General features: G+C 33.5%; 2 protein-coding genes across 2 annotated transcripts; one reads left to right on the forward strand and one right to left on the reverse strand.

Moving 5' to 3' along the window:
- Nucleotides 1–1,534: 1,534 nt before the first annotated feature.
- LOC134701210 (uncharacterized) lies at nt 1,535–4,344 on the forward strand. Its single transcript, XM_063562346.1, has 3 exons — nt 1,535–1,953; nt 2,520–2,774; nt 4,213–4,344. Exons 1-3 carry the CDS (start codon nt 1,921–1,923, stop codon nt 4,318–4,320), a joined length of 396 nt encoding a protein of 131 aa, XP_063418416.1. The 5' UTR covers nt 1,535–1,920; the 3' UTR covers nt 4,321–4,344.
- An 11,703-nt stretch (nt 4,345–16,047) lies between these two features.
- On the reverse strand, nt 16,048–17,176 carry LOC134701176 (aplysianin-A-like). Its single transcript, XM_063562315.1, has 2 exons — nt 17,153–17,176; nt 16,048–16,731 (listed from the first exon to the last, which is right to left on the reverse strand). Exons 1-2 carry the CDS (start codon nt 17,174–17,176, stop codon nt 16,048–16,050), a joined length of 708 nt encoding a protein of 235 aa, XP_063418385.1.
- Between the last annotated feature and the right edge of the window lie 7,103 nt (nt 17,177–24,279).

Here is a 24,279-nt window from a genome sequence, read left to right on the forward strand (position 1 = left end):
TTTTTTTTGCACCTTTTAAATAATTATTTACCATAGATCATAGATAAATGTAGATTCATGGACATGAAAACTCAACCTTGTTGAAATATTTTAAATTTTAATGACTTTCTTAAAGTATCTTGGATTTGTACCAAACTTAGACAGAAGCTTCTAACAATCAATTTTATTTTTTGTTTGTATAAGTTTTCCATTTTCAATGATTTTTGTGTTACATTGTATTCAGTGTATAATTTGTATTTTTCAGAGTTGTCTTGACACATGCATTTAATTTACTTTTTAAAATTATTGATCTTTTGCAACTTTTAAATTATTATTAAACTTTTGTAACTTTTAAATTATTATTAACATTAGACATGTTAGATCATAGATAAATGTAGATACATTTGTACATGGACTATAAACAACCTTATTGAATTATTAATAAGTTTCTTGGATTTGTACCTTATTAGAACAGAAGCTTCTTAAAATCAAAAGATAGTACATGTATGTAGAGGAAAATATTTGACATGGCACTTCACCTGCATCAGAAACTAGCATTAGAAAATCATATAAAAATACTGAAATCTTCACAATTTTAGTATTTCTGCTAACTTTAGACATTTCTCAAATAGAAGTGGTCGCACTTGTGTTCAGTCTTAGTATTTTAGAAAACACTATGAACATGATGATATTAAATCGCCTTAGTTTTTGGAAAGTTTACTATAGCTTGCTATTGCTACTTTCCATAGGCATCGACCTCAAACTTATGGTGACAGATTATCGCAATTTATTCTGCTCCGAGATAATCAAGTACTAGTACTAGTGTTTGAATTCTGATTCTTGGAAGATTCTTTTGAAATATTGAGTAACTACTCTTTTGACTGAAAATATTACAGCTTGAACAAAACAGAAATGAATGTTCACCGACGATTCAGATGAATTTAACTTCATTTTGAAAATGAGTATCACTAACACTACTTCGCGGATATGCCATGCGCTGAAGACAAAATCACAAAAAATCTACGCGAGATTGCGTTTTCATTCATAAAAATTTCATGAATGAACTTTTTCCGCTCTACTTTTACCTGTTTACTACATACGTACGTAAACGTGGTAAAAGTTCGAGTGTATCGAAAAATTTGGGAATGACTGCCGGATTAAAATGCGAGAACAAGTTGACATTTTGACCAAGCCGTCGGATAATTGACAAGTGATAATGGTTTGTTATAACAAAACACAGGTGATAGAATATAAAATACTCGATAATCATATGTCTAATGTCTCACGCTAAAAAAGAGTAAAGTTAAATACCGGCTTTGTTAAAAAAAGAATGCATTGTTTTTGTCTAAACATTGATTGGAAGGTTTTCAGGGATGCCAAAAATCATTTGAAACTTTTAATTCCGTTATTTAAATACATTTCAATGTGAATATAAGGCCCTTCACTCGTTCAGCATGCTCAAGTGGATCAAACTGACAGCACAGGGCTTGTTACAATTGCCGGGTTTACTATCCATACAAACCCTACTATTTTTTTTTAGGGGTTCGTATGATAGTAAACCTGGCAATTGTAACAAGCCTCTGTGCTGACAGCAACGTCAATTCTTCTTCAGTCTTCTTCCAATAACTTACATCATACCACCTCTGGTGTATTATCGCAAATTCGTAACATATAGCCGTATTATAAGCAACCAAGTGAGCATCTCCTTCTTAGAATATCATAGCTCAGGATATGAAGACACTGAGACAAGTGCTGTAGAAATGATTCAGGTTCATGATGTGTACCCTTTGGCTAAAATGGCTGCATTTCCCCTGCGTATCCTTAGCCTAAAATTCACTGTTTTCTATTTTCAGCCCAATTGATGCTTTTGTGCCAGATTCAACCAAGTACCCACATTTTGATAAAGCCCAGTATCTAGAGGTTACAGTTACTGCTGGAGAAATGTTAATTATCCCAACTGGATGGTACCATCAGGTAAGGAGAAATAGGATTTGGAGAATGAATTTTCTCATCACTTGGCGTCCGTTGTCTGCTGTTAAATTTTACAAAAATCTTCTCCTCTGAAACTACTCTGAAAGCCAAATTAAACCATACTTGGCCATAATCATCATTTGGGTATCTTGTTTAAAATACTATGTGGCGTGACCTGGTCAACCAACCAACATGGCCTCCATGGCTAAAAATAGAACATAGGGGGTAAAATGTATATTTTGGCTTATAACTATGAAACCAAAGCATTTAGAGCAAATATGACATGGGGTTGAATTGTTTATCAAGTCAAGATTTATCTGCTCTGAAATTTTCAGATGAATCGGACAATGGGTTGTTGGGTTGCATACTTGACCTCATTTTTATGGTTGATTCATGGATCAATGTTTAGGTTTCATGATGAGGTATGTTTCTTATTTATATAATTGTTAATAGGGCAACATTGTTCTGTGTAATATATACAACTGCATATAGAATTATTATTTTGTTTTTCTTTTTCTTTTATATTTGTTCCATGTACTACTACAACATATATATTTCCATGGTTACAGGCATTTAACGAAGAGGAGACTCTGGCTATTTCTAGCCAGATCATGAACAGAAATAATTACCTGGCTGTGTTAGAGGAAATCATTAAGGGAGGGAATATCAGTAGAAAAAAATTACCTGCTTATTTCAATACACTGCTACCACCTGACCAGGTAAGAAATAATTACCTGGCCTTGTTAGAGGAGATCATTAAGGGAGGGAATATCAGTAGAAAGAAATTACCTGCTTATTTCAATACACTGCTACCACCTGACCAGGTAAGAAATAATTACCTGGCCTTGTTAGAGGAGATCATTAAGGGAGGGAATATCAGTAGAAAGAAATTACCTGCTTATTTCAATACACTGCCACCACCTGATCAGGTAAGAAATAATTACCTGGCTGTGTTAGATGAGATCATTAAGGGAGGGAATATCAGTAGAAAGAAATTACCTGCTTATTTCAATACACTGTTACCACCTGATCAGGTAAGAAATAATTACCTGGCTGTGTTAGAGGAAATCATTAAGGGAGGGAATATCAGTAGAAAGAAATTACCTGCTTATTTCAATACACTGTTACCACCTGATCAGGTAAGAAATAATTACCTGGCTGTGTTAGCGGAAATCATTAAGGGAGGGAATATCAGTAGAAAGAAATTACCTGCTTATTTCAATACACTGTTACCACCTGATCAGGTAAGAAATAATTACCTGGCCTTGTTAGAGGAAATCATTAAGGGAGGGAATATCAGTAGAACATGTAGAAAGAAATTACCTGCTTATTTCAATACACTGTTTCCACCTGATCAGGTAAGAAATAATTACCTGGCTGTGTTAGAGGAAATCATTAAGGGAGGGAATATCAGTAGAAAGAAATTACCTGCTTATTTCAATACACTGTTACCACCTGATCAGGTAAGAAATAATTACCTGGCTGTGTTAGAGGAAATCATTAAGGGAGGGAATATCAGTAGAAGGAAATTACCTGCTTATTTTAATACACTGCTACCACCTGATCAGGTAAGAAATAATTACCTGGCTGTGTTGGAGGAAATCATTAAGGGAGGGAATATCAGTAGAAAGAAATTACCTGCTTATTTCAATACACTGCTACCACCTGATCAGGTAAGAAAAGAAAATAACAAAGTAGAAAATCAAGACTAATGATAAGGAGGTTTCACAAATGATATTAAATATGTTTCTGATGTCTTAATTACAATCCGCATCCCTTTTCATGAATTTGACCTACCAAATTAGGGTATTTAGCAGATTTGTAATACCAGGAGCAACACAATCGGTGCCATTAGTTAAGCAGGATTTGTTTACCCTTCCAGAGAGCCTGATATCATCTTCAATTTTTGGTGGGGTTAGTGTTTCTTAGTCCTTACTTTTCTATGTTGCGTATTATTATTTGTATATTTGTCTCTTCCATTTTTAGCCATGGCGTTGTCAGTTTATTTTCAATTCATGAATTTGACTGTTGATCTAACATCTTTCACCCTTCTTTTACATTAATTGCAAAAAGCAATTAATCACAATTTTCACAATTTATAACCTTATATTATATAGTTTGTTTCCCATTTTTCAGGTGAAGCTGTTCTTATCTCTCCTTCATAAGAAGATTTTAGAAAGATTGCTTCCTATTTTTCAGGTGAAGCTGTTTTTATCTCTCCTTCATAAGAAGATTTTAGAAAGATTGCTTCCTATTTTTCAGGTGAAGCTGTTTTTATCTCTCCTTCATAAGAAGATTTTAAAGAAAGGTAAAGAAGTGACAGAGAGTGTATTGAAAGATATGCATCAGAAGAAAGTGTTGAACATTTGATGGATTTTGTATTCAAACATGTAAAATGACCATACTTTTTAGACATTTATAGTTTTCTAATTAAAAGTTAGTAATTTCTAATTAGTTATTGATGTCAGAATCTTTATTTCAGTGCGTTTTGTGGGTTTGCTGTCTGTCATATAAAAAAGACGAAGTGCTGATGAGTCAACTCTTCACAAAAGACCAAACGATGCATATTTCTTTTATTATATAAAATACAAGATGTGGTATAATTGCCAATGAGACAACTATCCACAAAAGACAAAAATGACACAGACATTAACAACTATAGGTCACAGTATGGCCTTCAACAATAAGCAAAACCCAAACCGCATAGTCAGCTATAAAAGGCACCAATGAGACAATGTAAAACAATTCAAACGAGAAAACTAACTGCTTATTTATGTAAAAAAAAGAAAGAAAAACAAATATGTAACACATTAACAAACAACAACAACTGATTTACAGCCGGCTCCTGACTTTGGACAGGCACATACATAAATAATGTGGCAGGGTTAAACATGTTTGCAGCATATCGACCCTCCCCTAACCTTGGACAGTGGTATAACAGTACAACATAAGAACAAACTATAAAAATCAGTTGAAAAAGGCTTAAGTCATCAGATGGACAAGTGGATAATAATCAATACATGTATTGCTTCAACAGAACTCCTGACATATTTGAGAATTAAAAGATTGTTGCAATAGCAGGAACAACAGGAACAACCCGATGAAGTTTCCGTCTATGATAAAATTGAGAATGGAAATGGGGAATCTGTCAAAGAGACAACAACCCGACCAAATAAAAAAAACCAACAGCAGAAGGTCACCAACAGGTCTTCAATGTAGCGAGAAATTCCCGCACCCGGAGGCGTCCTTCAGCTGGCCCCTAAACAAACATATACTAGTTCAGTGATAATGAACGCCATACTAATTTCCAAATTGTAAACTAAACTGAAATTAAAATAATACAAGATCAACAAAGGCCAGAAGCTCCTGACTTGGGACAGGCGCAAAAATGCGGCGGGGTTAAACATGTTTGTGAGATCTCAACCCTCCCCCTATACCTCTAACCAATGTAGTATAGTAAACGCATAACAATACGCACATTAAAATTCAGTTCAAGAGAAGTCTGAGTCTGATGTCAGAAGATGTAATCAAAGAAAATAAACAAAATGACAATAATACATAAATAACAACAGACTACTAGCAGTTAACTGACATGCCAGCTCCAGACTTCAATTTAACTGACTGAAAGATTATGATTTCATCATATGAACACCAGACACAATCCTTCCCGTTAGGGGTTTAGTATCATACCATCATAACATATATGAGAAGAACATAACCCGTGTAATGCCAACAACTGTTTTTAGAATAAATGTGTTTAGTTCCGACGCAAAGACCTTATCAGTGACTCAATATTAACGCCAAAATATGCAATCTTTAATGACTTGACAACAGTATCGTAATTATATCCCTTCTAAATAAGTCTATTCAAAGGTTTGCAAGCCTGTTGCAAGTATTCAAGCAAGCAAGTATTCAAACCTGTTGCAAGGCAATTTTTCTCCTCTATCCAATCCACCATTATTTTGCAATGGCAGTCCTTATTTCATCTATTACATGGCCTTTATCCCGTTAAAATAAAATGTACCTATTGGTGTAATTGTTGAATTTTTTTCTCGTCCTGAAAATGAATGAAATATTTTCCACTGGAAATTAAACAAGCACCTATCAATGAACTTCTTGACATTTTTTGTGTGACATTTGTCTTACTTATGGAATGTTGGTTGTTACAATTAACTAGACAAAAAAATGTAAAAAACATATTCATTCATACACAGAAAACCGGCAAAAGATACCAAAGGGACAAATATAGGTCACTGTACGACCTACAACAATGAGCAAAGACCATACCGTATATTCAGACAATGTCATTATGGTTAAAACAAAAAGACCAACAGACAACAACAGCACTTAAAAAACAGCTAAACAGTTAAAAAAAGGACCATCATATAAACAACAGAACATAAAAAACCCTAAAGACTTAGCAACACAAGTCCAACAAAAATCTGGGTCAAAATCAGGTGCTCCGAAGATCCTGCTCCACAATGTTATAAAAATATAATAGTGCTGCTATGAACAAACTGATGGTTATTCAATGTTAGAAAAAGGTAAAATAAACCAATATAATTGCATTACTTTTATGACGGGGTAAAACGAATCCCTGGAGGTATCATTTGTCCATAAATCAGTATATATTGATTGCACATGACACAATTTGCTACCGAATTCTTCGTGTGATTTTTTCTTTTAGCTACCAACGCTTTCTATGATGTAAATTATTATATCCCTTATTTAGCTCACCTGAAATATCACCGTCGTCTGTAAACTTTTACAAAAATAGTCTGCTCTGAAACTACTGGGCCAAATCTAACAAAACATGGTCAAAATCATTATTGGGGAGACTTATTTAAAATCTTTGTCCGGTGACCCGAACAACCAACCAAAGGGGTTAACATGCAGTTTTTAATTAAAAAAACTCAAAGAAAGCTTATAATTAAAAAACCAAAACATTTACAGCAAATCTGACAGGGTTAAATTGTTTATTTCGATCTTCTCTCTTTAAAGCCAATTCCTACCCCATTAACACATCTAGTGTAATGAACTGACAAAAGTCCACTGCTATAAAATGCATGACAAATCCTGTGATTGACCAAGAACTCATCATTCGGAAGGTAAGATGATGACGACCATACATAGGAATGTGATTTCTCCTTGGTACACATCAGTCTTACAGATGCTACATGTCCTTTCATAGTTCTTTTAAATACTTTTAGCTTTCCATTACACATACTGGTATGTGCCTCAAAGAGTTCTCCATATGTTTCCAAAGATTTTTCTGCAGTTACAAATAATCCTTGGTCTACATCCTGGCTTCTTGTTTGGAAATAGGTGGATGGAAATGAATGAAGTTCTTTCGAATTGTCACTTCCAAGTTGTTGTTTAATCCAAAAGTCTAAAAGTTTCTCTATCATTAAACTATTGTTAACTGGCTTATTCAAAGTTGAAGTCAAATAACCCTTTACTTTTTTGACGTTTTTCCAAAATTCTACTTTTGACAGTTTCGTCACCAGGAATTTCTCTTCTAAAATTGGGTGGACGTTTTCGTGAAGAATCTTGTTTTTCAGTAGCCATGACTGACCATGAAAGAAACTGAAGGAATGAGCAGATATTGGATATGAAATTATTTGAAGATTATGTTTCATGATATTCAGTATCAACTTAGAAAAATGTGTCTGAAGGTTTTATAATAATTGATTTTTGTATAAATAAAAGTGATCTATGCAAATTTCTTTGATCTTTAGATGGCTTTTTCAATAAATTATTTTTTATTTTATTTTTTATAAATTTCTGTGATTTGTTGTAAAAAAATAGTATTTCATTTCTTGCTAAGTGAATAACTACATGTAATCCCCTAATTGCCTCTGGAATTGACATGCAATCCCCTATTTGCCTCTGGACTTGTTTATATCTATTGAACAAATTTATGAGGTCACCTGCAGAGTCAGCAACTTTCTGTATAAATAACCTGGGGATAAAATTAAGACCAAATTATCTTTGAAGTCAGTATAAATATTTTGTTTGTGTGCTTTCTAAATAATCCTAAAATTGAGTGATAAGAAAGTTACTATGGAATTAAGTGATCTTCAATTAGAAACTATAAAACATTTATTTGGGCATAATGATTGGGAAATTAAAATTCTTGATGACTCTACTGTTGCTATTGAAAATGGCGGGAATGCACAAAATCTACAAATGACCACAGAACAGAGTACTCAAACAGACAATAATGATGAAGATGAAGATGATGAAGACAATGACCAGCCTGAATTTGTTATACAGCAAGACCCAACCAAAGGAGAATGCAGATATTGCTTTTGTAAGCCATGCATTACTGATGATCAATACAGACAAATGTGGTGGCATGGTCAGTCAGAAGTAGCCCATCAAAGACACTCAAATTTAAGAAAGCGCAGCTACATTAAGGCCGTTTTCACACTACTTTCGACAAGGGCAGATAACTCCGTTCAATCTCATTAAATATTCATGCGTCGTTGTACACGCCGCCATGATGGAGAAGAAAAAATGTCCAGTTTACCATCTTTTGATGAAGCAGCGTTGCAGCAATCGTTGCCTTAGGATGCGGAATGGTCCAAGTCAGGGTAATTATAGAAAAATTGTAAAAAGTCATGGATAAATTATATGATTTAGGCGATTTTCTGTCGAGTATTAAGCCCCGCCCTCTACGAATATTTAGCCAATCAAAAAATACCTGCTTCATTTAGAAGCTTGCATCAATATTTTTCTCGAGCACCTGTAATGTGACGAAAAATAGGAAATATGGACAGAAATGTGGAATTTGTGTTAATCTAGATAGATATTTAGTAAGAATTAACCCAACAACATCACAAAAAATGGAAACGGTACGTTTAAACGGAGTAGTCTGCAAATCTCAGGCCTCCGACTTGTGATGTTGTGCCTCCGACAGTGTCGGGGGTATAACTAGCCTAATTTATGCATTCTCTCGGTTAAAAGAAGTTATTTGCACTGATCCAATCTATTGTTTTCACATTTTTGTTGATTTTAATGAATGTTTGATACATTTCCTTTACAAATGAAGATAAACACAAAAAGGGGGGGGGGGGCACATTTGTTTCAAGATGGTGAAATTATACCCCCTTATCATGTTCATATAGTCTTCAAGCCAGGAAAGTGATATATTTATACCAGAATTGGTGCAGTTATGCAGACCATCTTGCTGAATGTGTGGTCAAGCCCTTTCAGTCATTCATTTTGTGATAGCTATATGCAGCAATTAACTTAAAGCTCCTCTAAAAATTCTAAAAGTTATCCTTTAATAGGCGTAGCTCAATATTATCCTCGTCTCTTGGTTGTTCTTGCCATTAAGAATTGTGATGTCACGCTTTCAATGCTTGTTATTTTTACTTTGGCACTTTCCTATGACTGATTGGAATAGACTTAATGATTAGTTAAGTTAGCATATGTTTAAAATAGTTATCTAAGGTACCAGGATTATAATTTAGTACGCCAGACGCGCGTTTCGTCTACGCTGTACAGTATATTGAGTCAGTATTTTCTAACGATAATGATAATTTGAGATACATGTACATAAGTTTTCATCTCTAACTGTACTTTTGCTTGTATGTTTAGGATGGCATTTACTTCCACATGTTTATATCTTAGCTTTTTTGCATTTGCACGTCTTGGTTGTGCACGAATCTTTTCACCTCGCTCTCACCCCATATGGAATTTACTGACCCCATATATTTCGTATAAGGTCACTACATGTAGCACACTATGTAACTAATAATACCCATATAGTCATGACCATACTCGTATGGTCCGGAACATATATATATATATAAATATAGTCAGTTTGAGTAATAATTATCACATAATACCCTATGGACATAATGCTTTTCATATCATCATTTTTGAATGCGTTTTATTTCATACTGGATACAAAAATTCAATATACTGTACATACATGACATAGACACATATATGCCAGAAAAGAAGTCATGTGCCAGATACACTGTATATACATAAACATTAATTAACATTTCCCGTCATCTACATGTTAAAATAACTTTTAATATGGACATATCTCTTATTGTCATGTCATGATGTCACTATTAGAACGACTCGGTGAGAGCTTCAGTCCTTTCACTAAAACTGGGTACAATTTTACTATATCCAGAAATTGCATGCCAGAAAGGTAGGCAAGTGAGAAATAAATATTAAAATTCAAATGTATGCTAAGTTAGCCAGCTATGTTGACATGTCAGCTTTGAGTTAAATACATTCATCGTACATGTACGTACATTTGTACCAACATACATTTGTACATGTACATCTTGAATATAATATATTTGAAGCCGGTTCCGGATGACTACCAACTTACTAAAATGATATAGTTATTTAAGCAAGATATTATATACAAAAAAGAAGATGTGATATGATTGTCATTGAGACAACACTCCACAAGAGACCAAATGTAACAGAAATTAACAGCTATAGGTCACTTTACTGCCTTCAACAATGAACAAAGCCTATACCTCATAGTCAGCTATAAAACCATATAGGTGTTCCAGACCACATGAGTATTTGGACCTGACTATACATGTATTTAAATCATTGATTGATTGATTGTTGGTTGCTTTATGCCGCATTTGGGTAAAATTGATATAAAGATTTATCAAAATCTTTATTTTTAGTTTTAAAAGTTGAAATTATTACCATAAGATGGATAAAGTGAACATGCGAACAATTGAAATTAGACATTTGATTAATTGTAAATCTGAATGCTATTTTTGTTCTCTCGCCCAAGGTGACACTTGCTACCACAAGTAACGTAATATTTTTTTATATTAACATGTTGCAGTTCATGCATGATCCTAAGCATTTGCACTTTTTGTAAAGTTGCTAAATATTATAAAACAATTGCCCTCCCACATTATATTTACTTCCCATAACTTCAATTTCAGTGGCCATAATTCAAGTGATGAATTACTGATCGACATGCTAAATATAAGAGATTAACAGATTTAATAAGCGTGACTTTTTTTAAATAGTTTGAATATAAACTTCTTATTTCAATTACAATTGAACTTTTATATTAATTTGAGAGTAAAGTTATGTTGATCTGTTATATGTTATATGCATTTGTATCCAATAAACTTGACTAACTTCTTAATACTAGTCAGACTGTTCTGTTCGCGTACGGTCGACCATATGAGTATTTAAAAAAAGTATGCATACAGTCCAAACGGTACGCGTACAGTCCAATAACTCATACGGTCTGGTACATAGGCATTATATAGTTTTTCCACTTTTGTTTATATTCATTATGTTATTTAGTTTTGTAATTGAATGGCGTTTGCTGATGTCAACTTTTTTATTCAACAGGCACATGCTATTTTTACTTTATATATATAGCTTCCTAGAAGATCAGGCAGGGTATATATAGCTTCCTAGAAGATCAGGCAGGGTAACTCTTGGCATTATGCCATATTACCTGGCTGGTAACTGTTTATGTGCTATTTACATTAAAATTGTAGCACTTTACAGTTGCTGGGTAGGTTAAAATATCTCATCATTAAGAACATGGCAGCAATAAAGAAGATGAGGCATGAAAAAATGAAACTGAAATGATGAGTTCCTTGGGTCATTGCCTATTTCAATTGTTGATGTAAAAGAAGTCCATACTGACCATGTACTTGTAAGTTTTACTATCTGGAATATGCTGTTTTACTTATATTATCAGCACTAACTTATTTAAGACTGTATGAAGTCATATAATTGCTTATCGCCACTTCATTTTGTGTCTGATCATGTGTGGCAATCATACCACATCTCATTTTTGTTGAGTCACCGACTTTTGTCATAGAAGGGAGACATCACAATCTACATTGCATTGGCAACGGCTTCCACAAATATTTATCTGCGGTTAAAGTTTTGTAAAAAAGAAACTTGATTATCCCTATTTTACTTATAAATGGAGTTTTTATTCTAGTAAACATTACAAATACTCTGTGGTTAAAGTTTAAAATTTTAATAACTTTCTTAAACTATCCTGGATTTGTACGAAACTTGGACAGAAGGTTGTTTATGATCAAAAGCTAAAAAAAAATCTTATGGAGGAATTTAAATAGAGAAAAATAGTCAACAAATGACCGAACAACGCATTATTTTTATATCACTTGGAAACCACGGTAATTTATTGTAAGCACTGTAATAAATGTATTCAATCGTAGAAAGCATCATACATTCAAAATTAAAATTAAACTGAAGAAGATATGTGTGAGGAATGAAAATTATTTGTTCTTATTGCTGACAATAAAAAATTATGGACCGTTATTTAATATGACAAAACACTATAATCCCTAGGTCACTCACGCTTTTTGCATTTTAAAAGTAAGTGTAACAGATGTTGAATTTAATATATTTGTACATTATTTTTTTATATGTAACAGTTAACTGTTACAATTGAGATACTTGTAAGTTCATATCATTTTAATTTAAACCAAATTATAGGACCATGATAGTTTTTTTATATCCAAACTTAAAAAACATATTGCTTTGATTCCCTTACCAATATATCAAAGATATATTATGATTTAAAAGATGGTTAAATTCGTGCTTATAGCATAAATTTGTAACAATATTATTTCATAAATTAATTGTAAATTCTTGCAATACAATCTTACCATGAGATTTTAAAATAATAAAATATACAATTAATGGGTGCAAAATTCATTCTATAACATTAAAGAGATGTTAAAGATATATTTATCTCTATATTTTGTTTAGTATTTTTATGTTGCAAATATGTCAATGGTTGATTTTGCGGTCACAATTTAACAAATAAAATTTCTGTAAATTTATTCTTGCATATCTGACACTGATTACTGGTATAAATGGGGTTGCAAAAAAGGGTTATATTACTACTGAAATTTTGAGATTTTGTTATTGCATTGTTAGATTTGTAAGATCACAGACTGAAAAATCATAAGTTTGTAAAAGTAAAATCTATTCTTTGTCTAACATTTGTCTAATAGATATAGGAAGATGTGGTGTGAGTGCCAATAAGTTCATTACAAAATGTAGAGTAATTTTTCTTCCTTAATTTCTGTTGGAATATTATGCTTGCAATTTTTTTTCAGATATATCAGAGTATACATGGTATACACTTAAATGTATCTTGTTAAATTTAAAGATTATAGGTTCTTTTAAAATGAAAAGTCACATGTTGACAAAATTGTATTTAACATGATCATTGCAGATACATGAAGATTGAAAGCTTTGCCGTTTTTAGTAAATCAATATAAGGTCCCATATTATAAATAAAAACGGACACATCTTATATATCATGAGTACTTTTATTCACTCACACAAAGTGTAAATATTCTTATAAATTTTAAAAACACTGGCTTTTATATTTAAAAAACGTATTATATCATCTCTCATTAAGCGCGGAAACAACCCTCGCTTTCCCCGGTACCGATTCAAAATCGTTATCTTTGTTGCGCTTTAAAATATTGCCGACAATAGAATTTTCGTTTAATTTTCAATATTTTGACCTAGCACAACCTTTTAATCTCAAACAAATGCCACCAACTGAGGAAAATTATTTTAAGAATTTAAATACGATCATGAATCTTGCTGGGGGTTTCTCCAATTTTATTTCTGAGAGTCATACGAGGTAAGCAAAGTTGACAAAATCACGGAATTTGACCTTCAAAGACGTAAAATCATTCTAAATAAACATTTTTAACAAACTGTTCTAACCCCCAGCACTTTTAAGTGACACTGGTAGTTGCTTAACCTATTGTTAAAATTTGGATGAGAATGGTGAAGGGTAAAAGGTTGTGCTCGAGCCAAATACAGACGACAGTTTTAACATATGAAAATGGCATGTCACGTGACAGTGTTAGGGTCACGGGGTCATATTTTTATGTTCAGTGAAGAGAAATCAGACGGCCTTTCGTTATTGTCCATGTACGACTATGAAATATTTGACATTAAGCTGATTCTGACAATTCCGTTTTCACCCCCCTTTTTTCGTCAAATTTACAAAATTGCGTCCTTAATGTAGCTGCGAGGAACACAACAAAAGATTTTGGACTATGCTTCTCCATCGTAGTGCCTGGAATGGTGATAGATATATGCTTATGAAAGCAGATGCCATGACCATGGACCACAGAAGCCAAATATTTGACTGGCACAAGAAAGACATTATGCCAAAATGTGTTGTGACACTTGAGCGTTGTTGGTTTCCTAATCCTGGTGGGTTTTCATATATGGGAAACATGTGGGAATAGTTTTTTTGTATTCTCCTGCAGGATGTTTTATTAATTATATCGAAATCCTTTGTTCTGTATATAACACAGTTTTGGAGGGAAAATGATTGTGACTGGATAAAATTCAATATTATGACTGTAATTGCATTTTTGGGCAAATTAGCTGCATATTTATTTGGTTCTTTGAATTATGAAAGAAATATAAAATGGATATGAGGATTAAATAGGAATGGAATGAATTTATCACAACAGTTAAGGTCTTTGTTGATATTGTGCATGGAAGCATGGCTGCATGCATGGCAACATCTACTTCCTGTGTAAACAAAAACAATATGTATCCGCCCAGCTATCAATCAAGGTATATTTCAAATGAAAAGTTCCTCTGCTTCATGATTTGTTTTAGGAATATAACAAAATAGAATTAGTTAATAATTTTTATTTTTCTTGCAACAGATAATATAGTTCAGTTCTAGGCTCTGTGACAATTTTTTTTTCTAAAAATCACTCTTTGAACAAGATTATTCTTTTAAAAAATATGTCCCTGATATGAATGTGGCAAAGAAATTTCAATTTACCACTATTTCGTTCATTGGCTGCTATTTATACTCTTTTCCTGGCCTTTAACAATACAACGTACTAAAAACGTGTAGCTGATTTTTCCCTGTAGTGTTAGGTACCACCCTATGGAAATTTTGGAGGTTTGGGTTATTATATTGAATAGTATTAATTGTAACGATAAGCAAATATGTTCAGCAAAGTAGGTTCTACAAATAGATTCGTATGACAAAATTTTTTAATTGACCCCTTAAAGGGTATTTGCCATTTAAGGACAATTTTACACAATTTGTTTATCATATTTTCTAACTTTAAAACATCTTCTCTAAAACTACTGAACCAATTCAACCCAAATTTGAGCTGAATGGCCCTTGGGTTATCTAGAATAAAGTTTGTGTTTTATTTTCTGTTTCTTTAATAAAACATGGCTGCCATGGCTAAAACATGTGGTAAAATCCAGTTTTTGGCTAAAACCTCAAAAACCGAAGCAAAGCATTTAAAGCAAATCTGACAGGCAACAGTAGCAACATTCCAGCAGCACCTGCATACGGGGTATATATCTCCCAATTGATTCGATATTCCCGTGCTTGCATTTCCTATCACGATTTTCTTGATAGAGGGTTACTGCTCACAAGGAAGCTATTAAACCAAGAGTTCCAAATGGTGAAATTGAAATCATTCCTTCGTAAATTTTACAGACGCCATCACGAGTTGGTTGACTGTTATGGAATAACCGTTTCACAAATGATATCGGATATGTTCCTCATGAACGTGATCAACCGAATTATACTATTTACCGGATTTGTAATCCCATAAGCAACACGACGGGTGCCACATGTGGAGCAGAATCTGCTACCCTTCCGGAGCACCTGAGATCACCCTTAGGTTTGGTGGGGTTCGTGTTGTTTATTCTTAAGTTTTCTGTGTTGTGTCATGTGCACTATTGTTTTTCTGTTTGTATTTTTTTCATTTTTAGCCATGGCGTTGTCAGTTTGTTTTAGATTTATGAGTTTGACTGTCCCTGTTTGTATCTTTCGTCTTTCTTTTCTCTTTGCTTTAATATATCGTTTAAAAATGAGAATAAAAGAAAATTATGGGTGCAATTTAAGCAGTTATAGATCAAATAATTTGCAGTTATAGTGCAAATAATTTAGTTTATATATTTGGTTCATCATTTCAGATTAAAAGAATTCATTACAACACAGTTATGACGAACAGGTTTTATTTCTTAATTGCAAAGTCCTGAAAAGGAAAAAGCACATACTACAAAAATAAAGTAATAGTTTTACTCTCTACATTTTAAACCAAAATATGGCATAACGAGCTCCACTACTTGCAACGCTGAGTTAGAGAACGAAGAGCGAGAACTGAATGCGTTTACAGCTACAAACACATCATCATTCTTTGACGGTTTTGTCATCTGTTTTTCAACTTCCGGCCATATATATCCCGGCATCCATAGCTGCCACGCCCCACCATATGGATAATTCTGCCAATAACCAAAAATTCCATTTATTGGTGGTGGTATGTCTGAAAGTGGAAGTCGATATATGGCAGACAAATATTTGTTTGTAACTTTGACAATTTCTTTTCCAACGGAGAAGACCACATCCCTATTATTTATATTACCATGTTCCCTTTCAATTAGTTCGTTCCAGTATGACATTTCACTATCGGTGTACATGGGTAGTAGTATGGACTTTGTTGGATTAGCTTTTGATGTACCGAAATCGGAAGTTTGCTTTAATGGGGTATCTGATATAGCATATTTGGAGTAAACCGGAGAATTTCTCCACCAAGGGATATTATAAGCTAGAAAAAGTTTCCCAGCGCTGACATCTTTCACTGATTTGGTTATGTATTCTCTGATATGAGGTTGGTGCAAACCTTTCCAGTTCAGCCTTTCAAGTGATAATCTATTGACTGCAAGGATGATCTTTTTAGCACACTTCTTTATCAAAGGTTTATTCTGAAAACAAAACACTTATTTTAATGTATTTGCATATTGTTTAATATACTTTATAGTGAAAACAAGAGTATTGTATGTATAAGTAACCAATGGCAGTGGTTCTGTATCTGCCTTCCGTGTGAAAATCAATCACGGCTAATACAGGTTCAATTTATTTGAAATTCATAAGACCCGAACTTTAGATTATGGTAACACAACATTTGTACTCGCGTAGTACAGGTGGTTTCATGAGCAGCTCTGATTGTAAAATGTTGTGTACATTTCACCATATACCTTTGTTTTTATTAAGGGTATGACATATGGTACTTTAATTCAGAGTGCATTCATTGCTAACCAAAATTTCTTCAACGTTATGTGGCGTTTGTTATATACACGCTACAAATGTAGAAACAAACACATCGTTTAATCACTGTTTACTGACCCTATTTGAACTTTCAATAACCATGATAACGCATCCACGTGTTGTTGGTAAACAGACTTTTCACAACCGTAAAAGTAAAAATAACGTTCAATCATGGTGAAGTTAGAAACAATGGTAGCGTTTGTTCTAACACAAGATGAACAACAAACTGTAGGCGTTGACTTTCTAACACAAACTACACAAACGACTAAGCGCGCACATGTGTTGATTATTTGTTTCTAAAATACGTTTGTAAAGTTGACATACAATTTGACAAACTATGCAAACGCTACAAATGCGCCTTGTTGCTTGTCGTTTGTTTGCTAAAACGCTACATTTGTTTCTAACTTCAAACAGATTAAACGAAGTATTTGTTTCTACGTTTGTAAAAAGTCTGATTACAAATAACATGTACATGCATTATTCAGTTATTGAAAGTTAAAAAAAGGGTAAATAAAGTCTTATTAAACAATGTATTTTTTCTACTTTTGTAGCGTTAAGAAAACAACAACAAACGCGACACAAAGTTTACAAATCAAGGAGTATACCACTTTTTTAAACTCGTAAATAGATGGACCAAAAAATCGGGGTATAACCAACTAAAACTGAGGGAAACGCATTAAATATAAGAGGAGAACAACGACACAACATAAAAATGTAACACACACAGAAACGGACTATGCATAAGACAAAATTTACACATGTGTATTATAATGAGTTTATATAAATTAATATTGTTTTATAAGATGCCATTGCTAGTTGACATTTCACCAGCTCAGTAGTCAGCACTTCGGTGTTGACATGAATACCAATTATATTGTCATTTTGATAAATTTCCTGTTAAAATTTTTCCCCTTCTAAACACCTATTGATTTTCTTATCCAAGAAATAGATTACCTTAGTCGTATTTGGGACATCTTTTGGATATTTGGGTCCATAATGCTCTTAAAGTTTTAACTTGTACATGTTTTATGGCTTTAAAACCTTTTTGATATGAGCGTCTCTAAAGAATTGTATGTAGACAAAACGTGCGTCTCGCGTATTAAATTATAATCCTGATACCTTTGAGAACCAATACAGTTTTTATAATATGCATTTAAATAGTATTATATAGATATTTTATTTAAAAAACATCAATTACCTTTATAATGGTTGTCCGTCCATTTCTTGTAATCGTACGTTCGAAGTACAAGTTGTAATAACCATTTCTCATTTTCTTAATTGCTTTTAAGTGGTGATTCAGCTTAACATTGTGCCTGTTGTTTAAATATATTACATATATATTTTTAATTTAGTTCAGATGCAATGAATTTTGAGAATTGATTTTTCCTTGTTGGCTTTTGTCTTATATTTGCTTCGTTTCATGGAACGAAAATATAAGTTGTTTCATCAATTTAGTAAAATAAAATGAAATATCTGCATTCGCTCAGTTGTACACTTGATCGTTACATTGATATTACAAAAAACACATGATCAGTTATTATTGTGTTATTCACGCGATGTTTAACTTACATTTACGGGTTTTTCCAAACACAATGTGTTATCTATAGCTCAACTGACAAATGAAAACGTGTGAGATAATGATGTGTGAAGGAGAAATTTACATTATAAAGTTAATGAACTAATAAGGGTATCGGCCAAGATGTTGCTTAACTTCTACATATAAGATTTGAACGAGTGCTATAAGTGAAGCAGGATCTTAACTTATACATATAAGATTTGAACGAGTGCCATGAGTGAAGCAGGATGTTAACTTCTACATATAAGATTTGAACGAAAGCTATAAGTGGAGCAGGATCTTAACTTCTACATATAAGATATGAACGACTGATATAATTGAAGCATGATCTTAACTTCTACATATAAGATTTGAACGAGTGCTATAAGTGAAGCAGGATGTTAACTTATACATATAAGATTTGAACGGGTACCATGAGTGAAGCATGATCTAACTTCTACATATAAGATTTGAACGAGTGCCATGAGTGAAGCATGATCTTAACTTCTACATATAAGATTTGAACGGGTACCATGAGTGAAGCATGATCTAACTTCTACATATAAGATTTGAACGAGTGCTACGAGTGAAGCATGATCTTAACTTCTACATATAAGATTTGAACGAATGCCATGAGTGAAGCAGGATCTTAACTTCTACATATAAGATTTGAACGAATGCCATGAGTGAAGCAGGATCTTAACTTCTACATATAAGATTTGAACGAGTGCTACGAGTGAAGCATGATCTTAACTTCTACATATAAGATTTGAACGAAGGCCATGAGTGAAGCATGATCTTAACTTCTACATATAAGATTTGAACGAAGGCCACGAGTAAAGCATGATCTTAACTTCTACATATAAGATTTGAACGAGTGCTATAAGTGGAGCAGGATCTTAACTTCTACATATAAGATTTGAACGAGTGCTATAAGTGGAGCAGGATCTTAACGTCTACATATAAGATTTGAAGGAGTGCCATGAGTGAAGCATGATCTAACTTCTACATATAAGATTTGAACGAATGCCATGAGTGAAGCATGATCTTAACTTCTACATATAAGATTTGAACGAAGGCCATGAGTGAAGCATGATCTTAACTTCTACATATAAGATTTGAACGAAGGCCATGGGTGAAGCATGATCTTAACTTCTACATATAAGATTTGAACGAGTGCCACGAGTGAAGCATGATCTTAACTTCTACATAAAAGATTTTAATCGAGTTCCATGAGTGGAGCAGGATCTTAACTTCTACATATAAGATTTGAACGAATGCCATGAGTGAAGCATGGTCTTAACTTCTACATATAAGATTTGAACGAGTGCTACGAGTGAAGCATGATCTTAACTTCTACATATAAGATTTGAACGAAGGCCATGAGTGAAGCATGATCTTAACTTCTACATATAAGATTTGAACGAATGCCATGAGTGAAGCAGGATCTTAACTTCTACATATAAGATTTGAACGAGTGCTACGAGTGAAGCATGATCTTAACTTCTACATATAAGATTTGAACGAAGGCCATGAGTGAAGCATGATCTTAACTTCTACATATAAGATTTGAACGAAGGCCACGAGTAAAGCATGATCTTAACTTCTACATATAAGATTTGAACGAGTGCTATAAGTGGAGCAGGATCTTAACTTCTACATATAAGATTTGAACGAGTGCTATAAGTGGAGCAGGATCTTAATGTCTACATATAAGATTTGAAGGAGTGCCATGAGTGAAGCATGATCTAACTTCTACATATAAGATTTGAACGAATGCCATGAGTGAAGCATGATCTTAACTTCTACATATAAGATTTGAACGAAGGCCATGAGTGAAGCATGATCTTAACTTCTACATATAAGATTTGAACGAAGGCCATGGGTGAAGCATGATCTTAACTTCTACATATAAGATTTGAACGAGTGCCACGAGTGAAGCATGATCTTAACTTCTACATAAAAGATTTTAATCGAGTTCCATGAGTGGAGCAGGATCTTAACTTCTACATATAAGATTTGAACGAATGCCATGAGTGAAGCATGGTCTTAACTTCTACATATAAGATTTGAACGAGTGCTATGAGTGAAGCATGATCTTTACTTCTACATATAAGATTTGAACGAGTGCTATGAGTGAAGCATGATCTTAACTTCTACATATAAGATTTGAACGAATGCCATGAGTGGAGCATGATCTTAACTTCTACATATAAGATTTGAACGAATGCCATGAGTGGAGCATGATCTTAACTTCTACATATAAGATTTGAACGAGTGCTATGAGTGAAGCATGATCTTTACTTCTACATATAAGATTTGAACGAGTGCTATGAGTGAAGCATGATCTTAACTTATACATATAAGATTTGAACGAATGCCATGAGTAAAGCATGATCTTTACTTCTACATATATTTTTCCAAACACAATGTGTTATCTATAGCTCAACTGACAAATGAAAACGTGTGAGATAATGATGTGTGAAGGAGAAATTTACATTATAAAGTTAATGAACTAATAAGGGTATCGGCCAAGATGTTGCTTAACTTCTACATATAAGATTTGAACGAGTGCTATGAGTGAAGCAGGATCTTAACTTATACATATAAGATTTGAACGAGTGCCATGAGTGAAGCAGGATGTTAACTTCTACATATAAGATTTGAACGAATGCCATGAGTGAAGCAGGATCTTAACTTCTACATATAAGATTTGAACGAGTGCTACGAGTGAAGCATGATCTTAACTTCTACATATAAGATTTGAACGAAGGCCATGAGTGAAGCATGATCTTAACTTCTACATATAAGATTTGAACGAATGCCATGAGTGAAGCAGGATCTTAACTTCTACATATAAGATTTGAACGAGTGCTACGAGTGAAGCATGATCTTAACTTCTACATATAAGATTTGAACGAAGGCCATGAGTGAAGCATGATCTTAACTTCTACATATAAGATTTGAACGAAGGCCACGAGTAAAGCATGATCTTAACTTCTACATATAAGATTTGAACGAGTGCTATAAGTGGAGCAGGATCTTAACTTCTACATATAAGATTTGAACGAGTGCTATAAGTGGAGCAGGATCTTAACGTCTACATATAAGATTTGAACGAAGGCCATGAGTGAAGCATGATCTTAACTTCTACATATAAGATTTGAACGAAGGCCATGGGTGAAGCATGATCTTAACTTCTACATATAAGATTTGAACGAGTGCCACGAGTGAAGCATGATCTTAACTTCTACATAAAAGATTTTAATCGAGTTCCATGAGTGGAGCAGGATCTTAACTTCTACATATAAGATTTGAACGAATGCCATGAGTGAAGCATGGTCTTAACTTCTACATATAAGATTTGAACGAGTGCTATGAGTGAAGCATGATCTTTACTTCTACATATAAGATTTGAACGAGTGCTATGAGTGAAGCATGATCTTAACTTCTGCATATAAGATTTGAACGAATGCCATGAGTGGAGCATGATCTTAACTTCTACATATAAGATTTGAACGAATGCCATGAGTGGAGCATGATCTTAACTTCTACATATAAGATTTGAACGAGTGCTATGAGTGAAGCATGATCTTTACTTCTACATATAAGATTTGAACGAGTGCTATGAGTGAAGCATGATCTTAACTTATACATATAAGATTTGAACGAATGCCATGAGTAAAGCATGATCTTTACTTCTACATATAAGATTTGAACGAGTTCCATGAGTGAAGCAGGATCTTAACTTCTACATATAAGATTTGAACGAGTTCCATGAGTGAAGCATGATCTTTACTTCTACATATAAGATTTTAATCGAGTTCCATAAGTGAAGCATGATTTAACTTCTACATATAAGATTTGAACGAGTGCCATGAGTGAAGCAGGATCTTAACTTCTACATATAAGATTTGAACGAATACCATGAGTGAAGCATGTTCTTAACTTCTACATATAAGATTTGAACGGGTACCATGAGTGAAGCATGATCTTAACTTCTACATATAAGATTTTAATCGAGTTCCATAAGTGAAGCATGATTTAACTTCTACATATAAGATTTGAACGAGTGCTATGAGGGAAGCATGATCTTAACTTCTACATATAAGATTTGAACGAATACCATGAGTGAAGCATGTTCTTAACTTCTACATATAAGATTTGAACGGGTACCATGAGTGAAGCATGATCTTAACTTCTACATATAAGATTTGAACGAATACCATGAGTGAAGCATGTTCTTAACTTCTACATATAAGATTTGAACGGGTACCATGAGTGAAGCATGATCTTAACTTCTACATATAAGATTTGAACGAGTACCATGAGTGAAGCATGATCTTAACTTCTACATATAAGATTTGAACGAGTGCTATGAATGAAGCATGATCTAACTTCTACATATAAGATTTGAACGAGTGCCATGAGTGAAGCAGGATCTTAACTTCTACATATAAGATTTGAACGAATACCATGAGTGAAGCATGTTCTTAACTTCTACATATAAGATTTGAACGGGTACCATGAGTGAAGCATGATCTTAACTTCTACATATAAGATTTGAAAGAGTGCTATGAGTGAAGCATGATCTTTACTTCTACATATAAGATTTGAACGAGTGCCATAAGGGAAGCATGATCTTAACTTCTACATATAAGATTTGAACGAGTGCCATGAGGGAAGCATGATCTTAACTTATACATATAAGATTTGAACGAGTGCCATGAGGGAAGCATGATCTTAACTTATACATATAAGATTTGAACGAGTGCCATGAGTGAAGCATGATCTTAACTTCTACATATAAGATTTGAACGGGTACCATGAGTGGAGCAGGATGTTTACTTCTACATATAAGATTTGAACAAGCGCCGTGAGTGAAGCATGATATTAACTTCTACATATAAGATTTGAACGAGTGCCATGAGTGAAGCAGGTTCTTAACTTCTACATATAAGATTTGAAAGAGTGCTATGAGTGAAGCATGATTTTAACTTCTACATATAAGATTTGAACGAATACCATGAGTGAAGCATGTTCTTAACTTCTACATATAAGATTTGAACTAGTGCCATGCGGGAAGCATGATATTAACTTCTACATATAAGATTTGAACGAGTACCATGAGTGAAGCATGATCTTAACTTCTACATATAAGATTTGAACAAGTGCCATGAGTGAAGCAGGTTCTTAACTTCTACATATAAGATTTGAAAGAGTGCTATGAGTGAAGCATGATTTTAACTTCTACATATAAGATTTGAACGAATACCATGAGTGAAGCATGTTCTTAACTTCTACATATAAGATTTGAACGGGTACCATGAGTGAAGCAGGTTCTTAACTTCTACATATAAGATTTGAAAGAGTGCTATGAGTGAAGCATGATTTTAACTTCTACATATAAGATTTGAACGAATACCATGAGTGAAGCATGTTCTTAACTTCTACATATAAGATTTGAACGGGTACCATGAGTGAAGCATGATCTTAACTTCTACATATAAGATTTGAACGAGTGCCATGAGTGGAGCATGATCTTAACTTCTACATATAAGATTTGAACGAGTACCATGAGTGAAGCATGATCTTAACTTCTACATATAAGATTTGAACAAGTGCCATGAGTGAAGCAGGTTCTTAACTT

This window comes from Mytilus trossulus, unplaced genomic scaffold, assembly GCF_036588685.1.
Source record: "Mytilus trossulus isolate FHL-02 unplaced genomic scaffold, PNRI_Mtr1.1.1.hap1 h1tg000233l__unscaffolded, whole genome shotgun sequence".
Classification (NCBI taxonomy): Eukaryota; Metazoa; Mollusca; class Bivalvia; order Mytilida; family Mytilidae; genus Mytilus; species Mytilus trossulus.

Excerpts from the sequence above, each read along its gene's own strand:
- LOC134701176 (XM_063562315.1), bottom strand. The coding sequence starts at position 17,176 with ATGGTTATTGAAAGTTCAAATAGG. Across the intron at positions 16,732-17,152 it reads TTATTGAAAGTTCAAATAGG|AATAAACCTTTGATAAAGAA; the intron begins GTCAGTAAACAG and ends TTTTGTTTTCAG.
- LOC134701210 (XM_063562346.1), top strand. The coding sequence starts at position 1,921 with ATGTTAATTATCCCAACTGGATGGTACCATCAG. Across the intron at positions 1,954-2,519 it reads CAACTGGATGGTACCATCAG|GCATTTAACGAAGAGGAGAC; the intron begins GTAAGGAGAAAT and ends CCATGGTTACAG. Across the intron at positions 2,775-4,212 it reads CACTGCTACCACCTGACCAG|GTGAAGCTGTTTTTATCTCT; the intron begins GTAAGAAATAAT and ends CCTATTTTTCAG.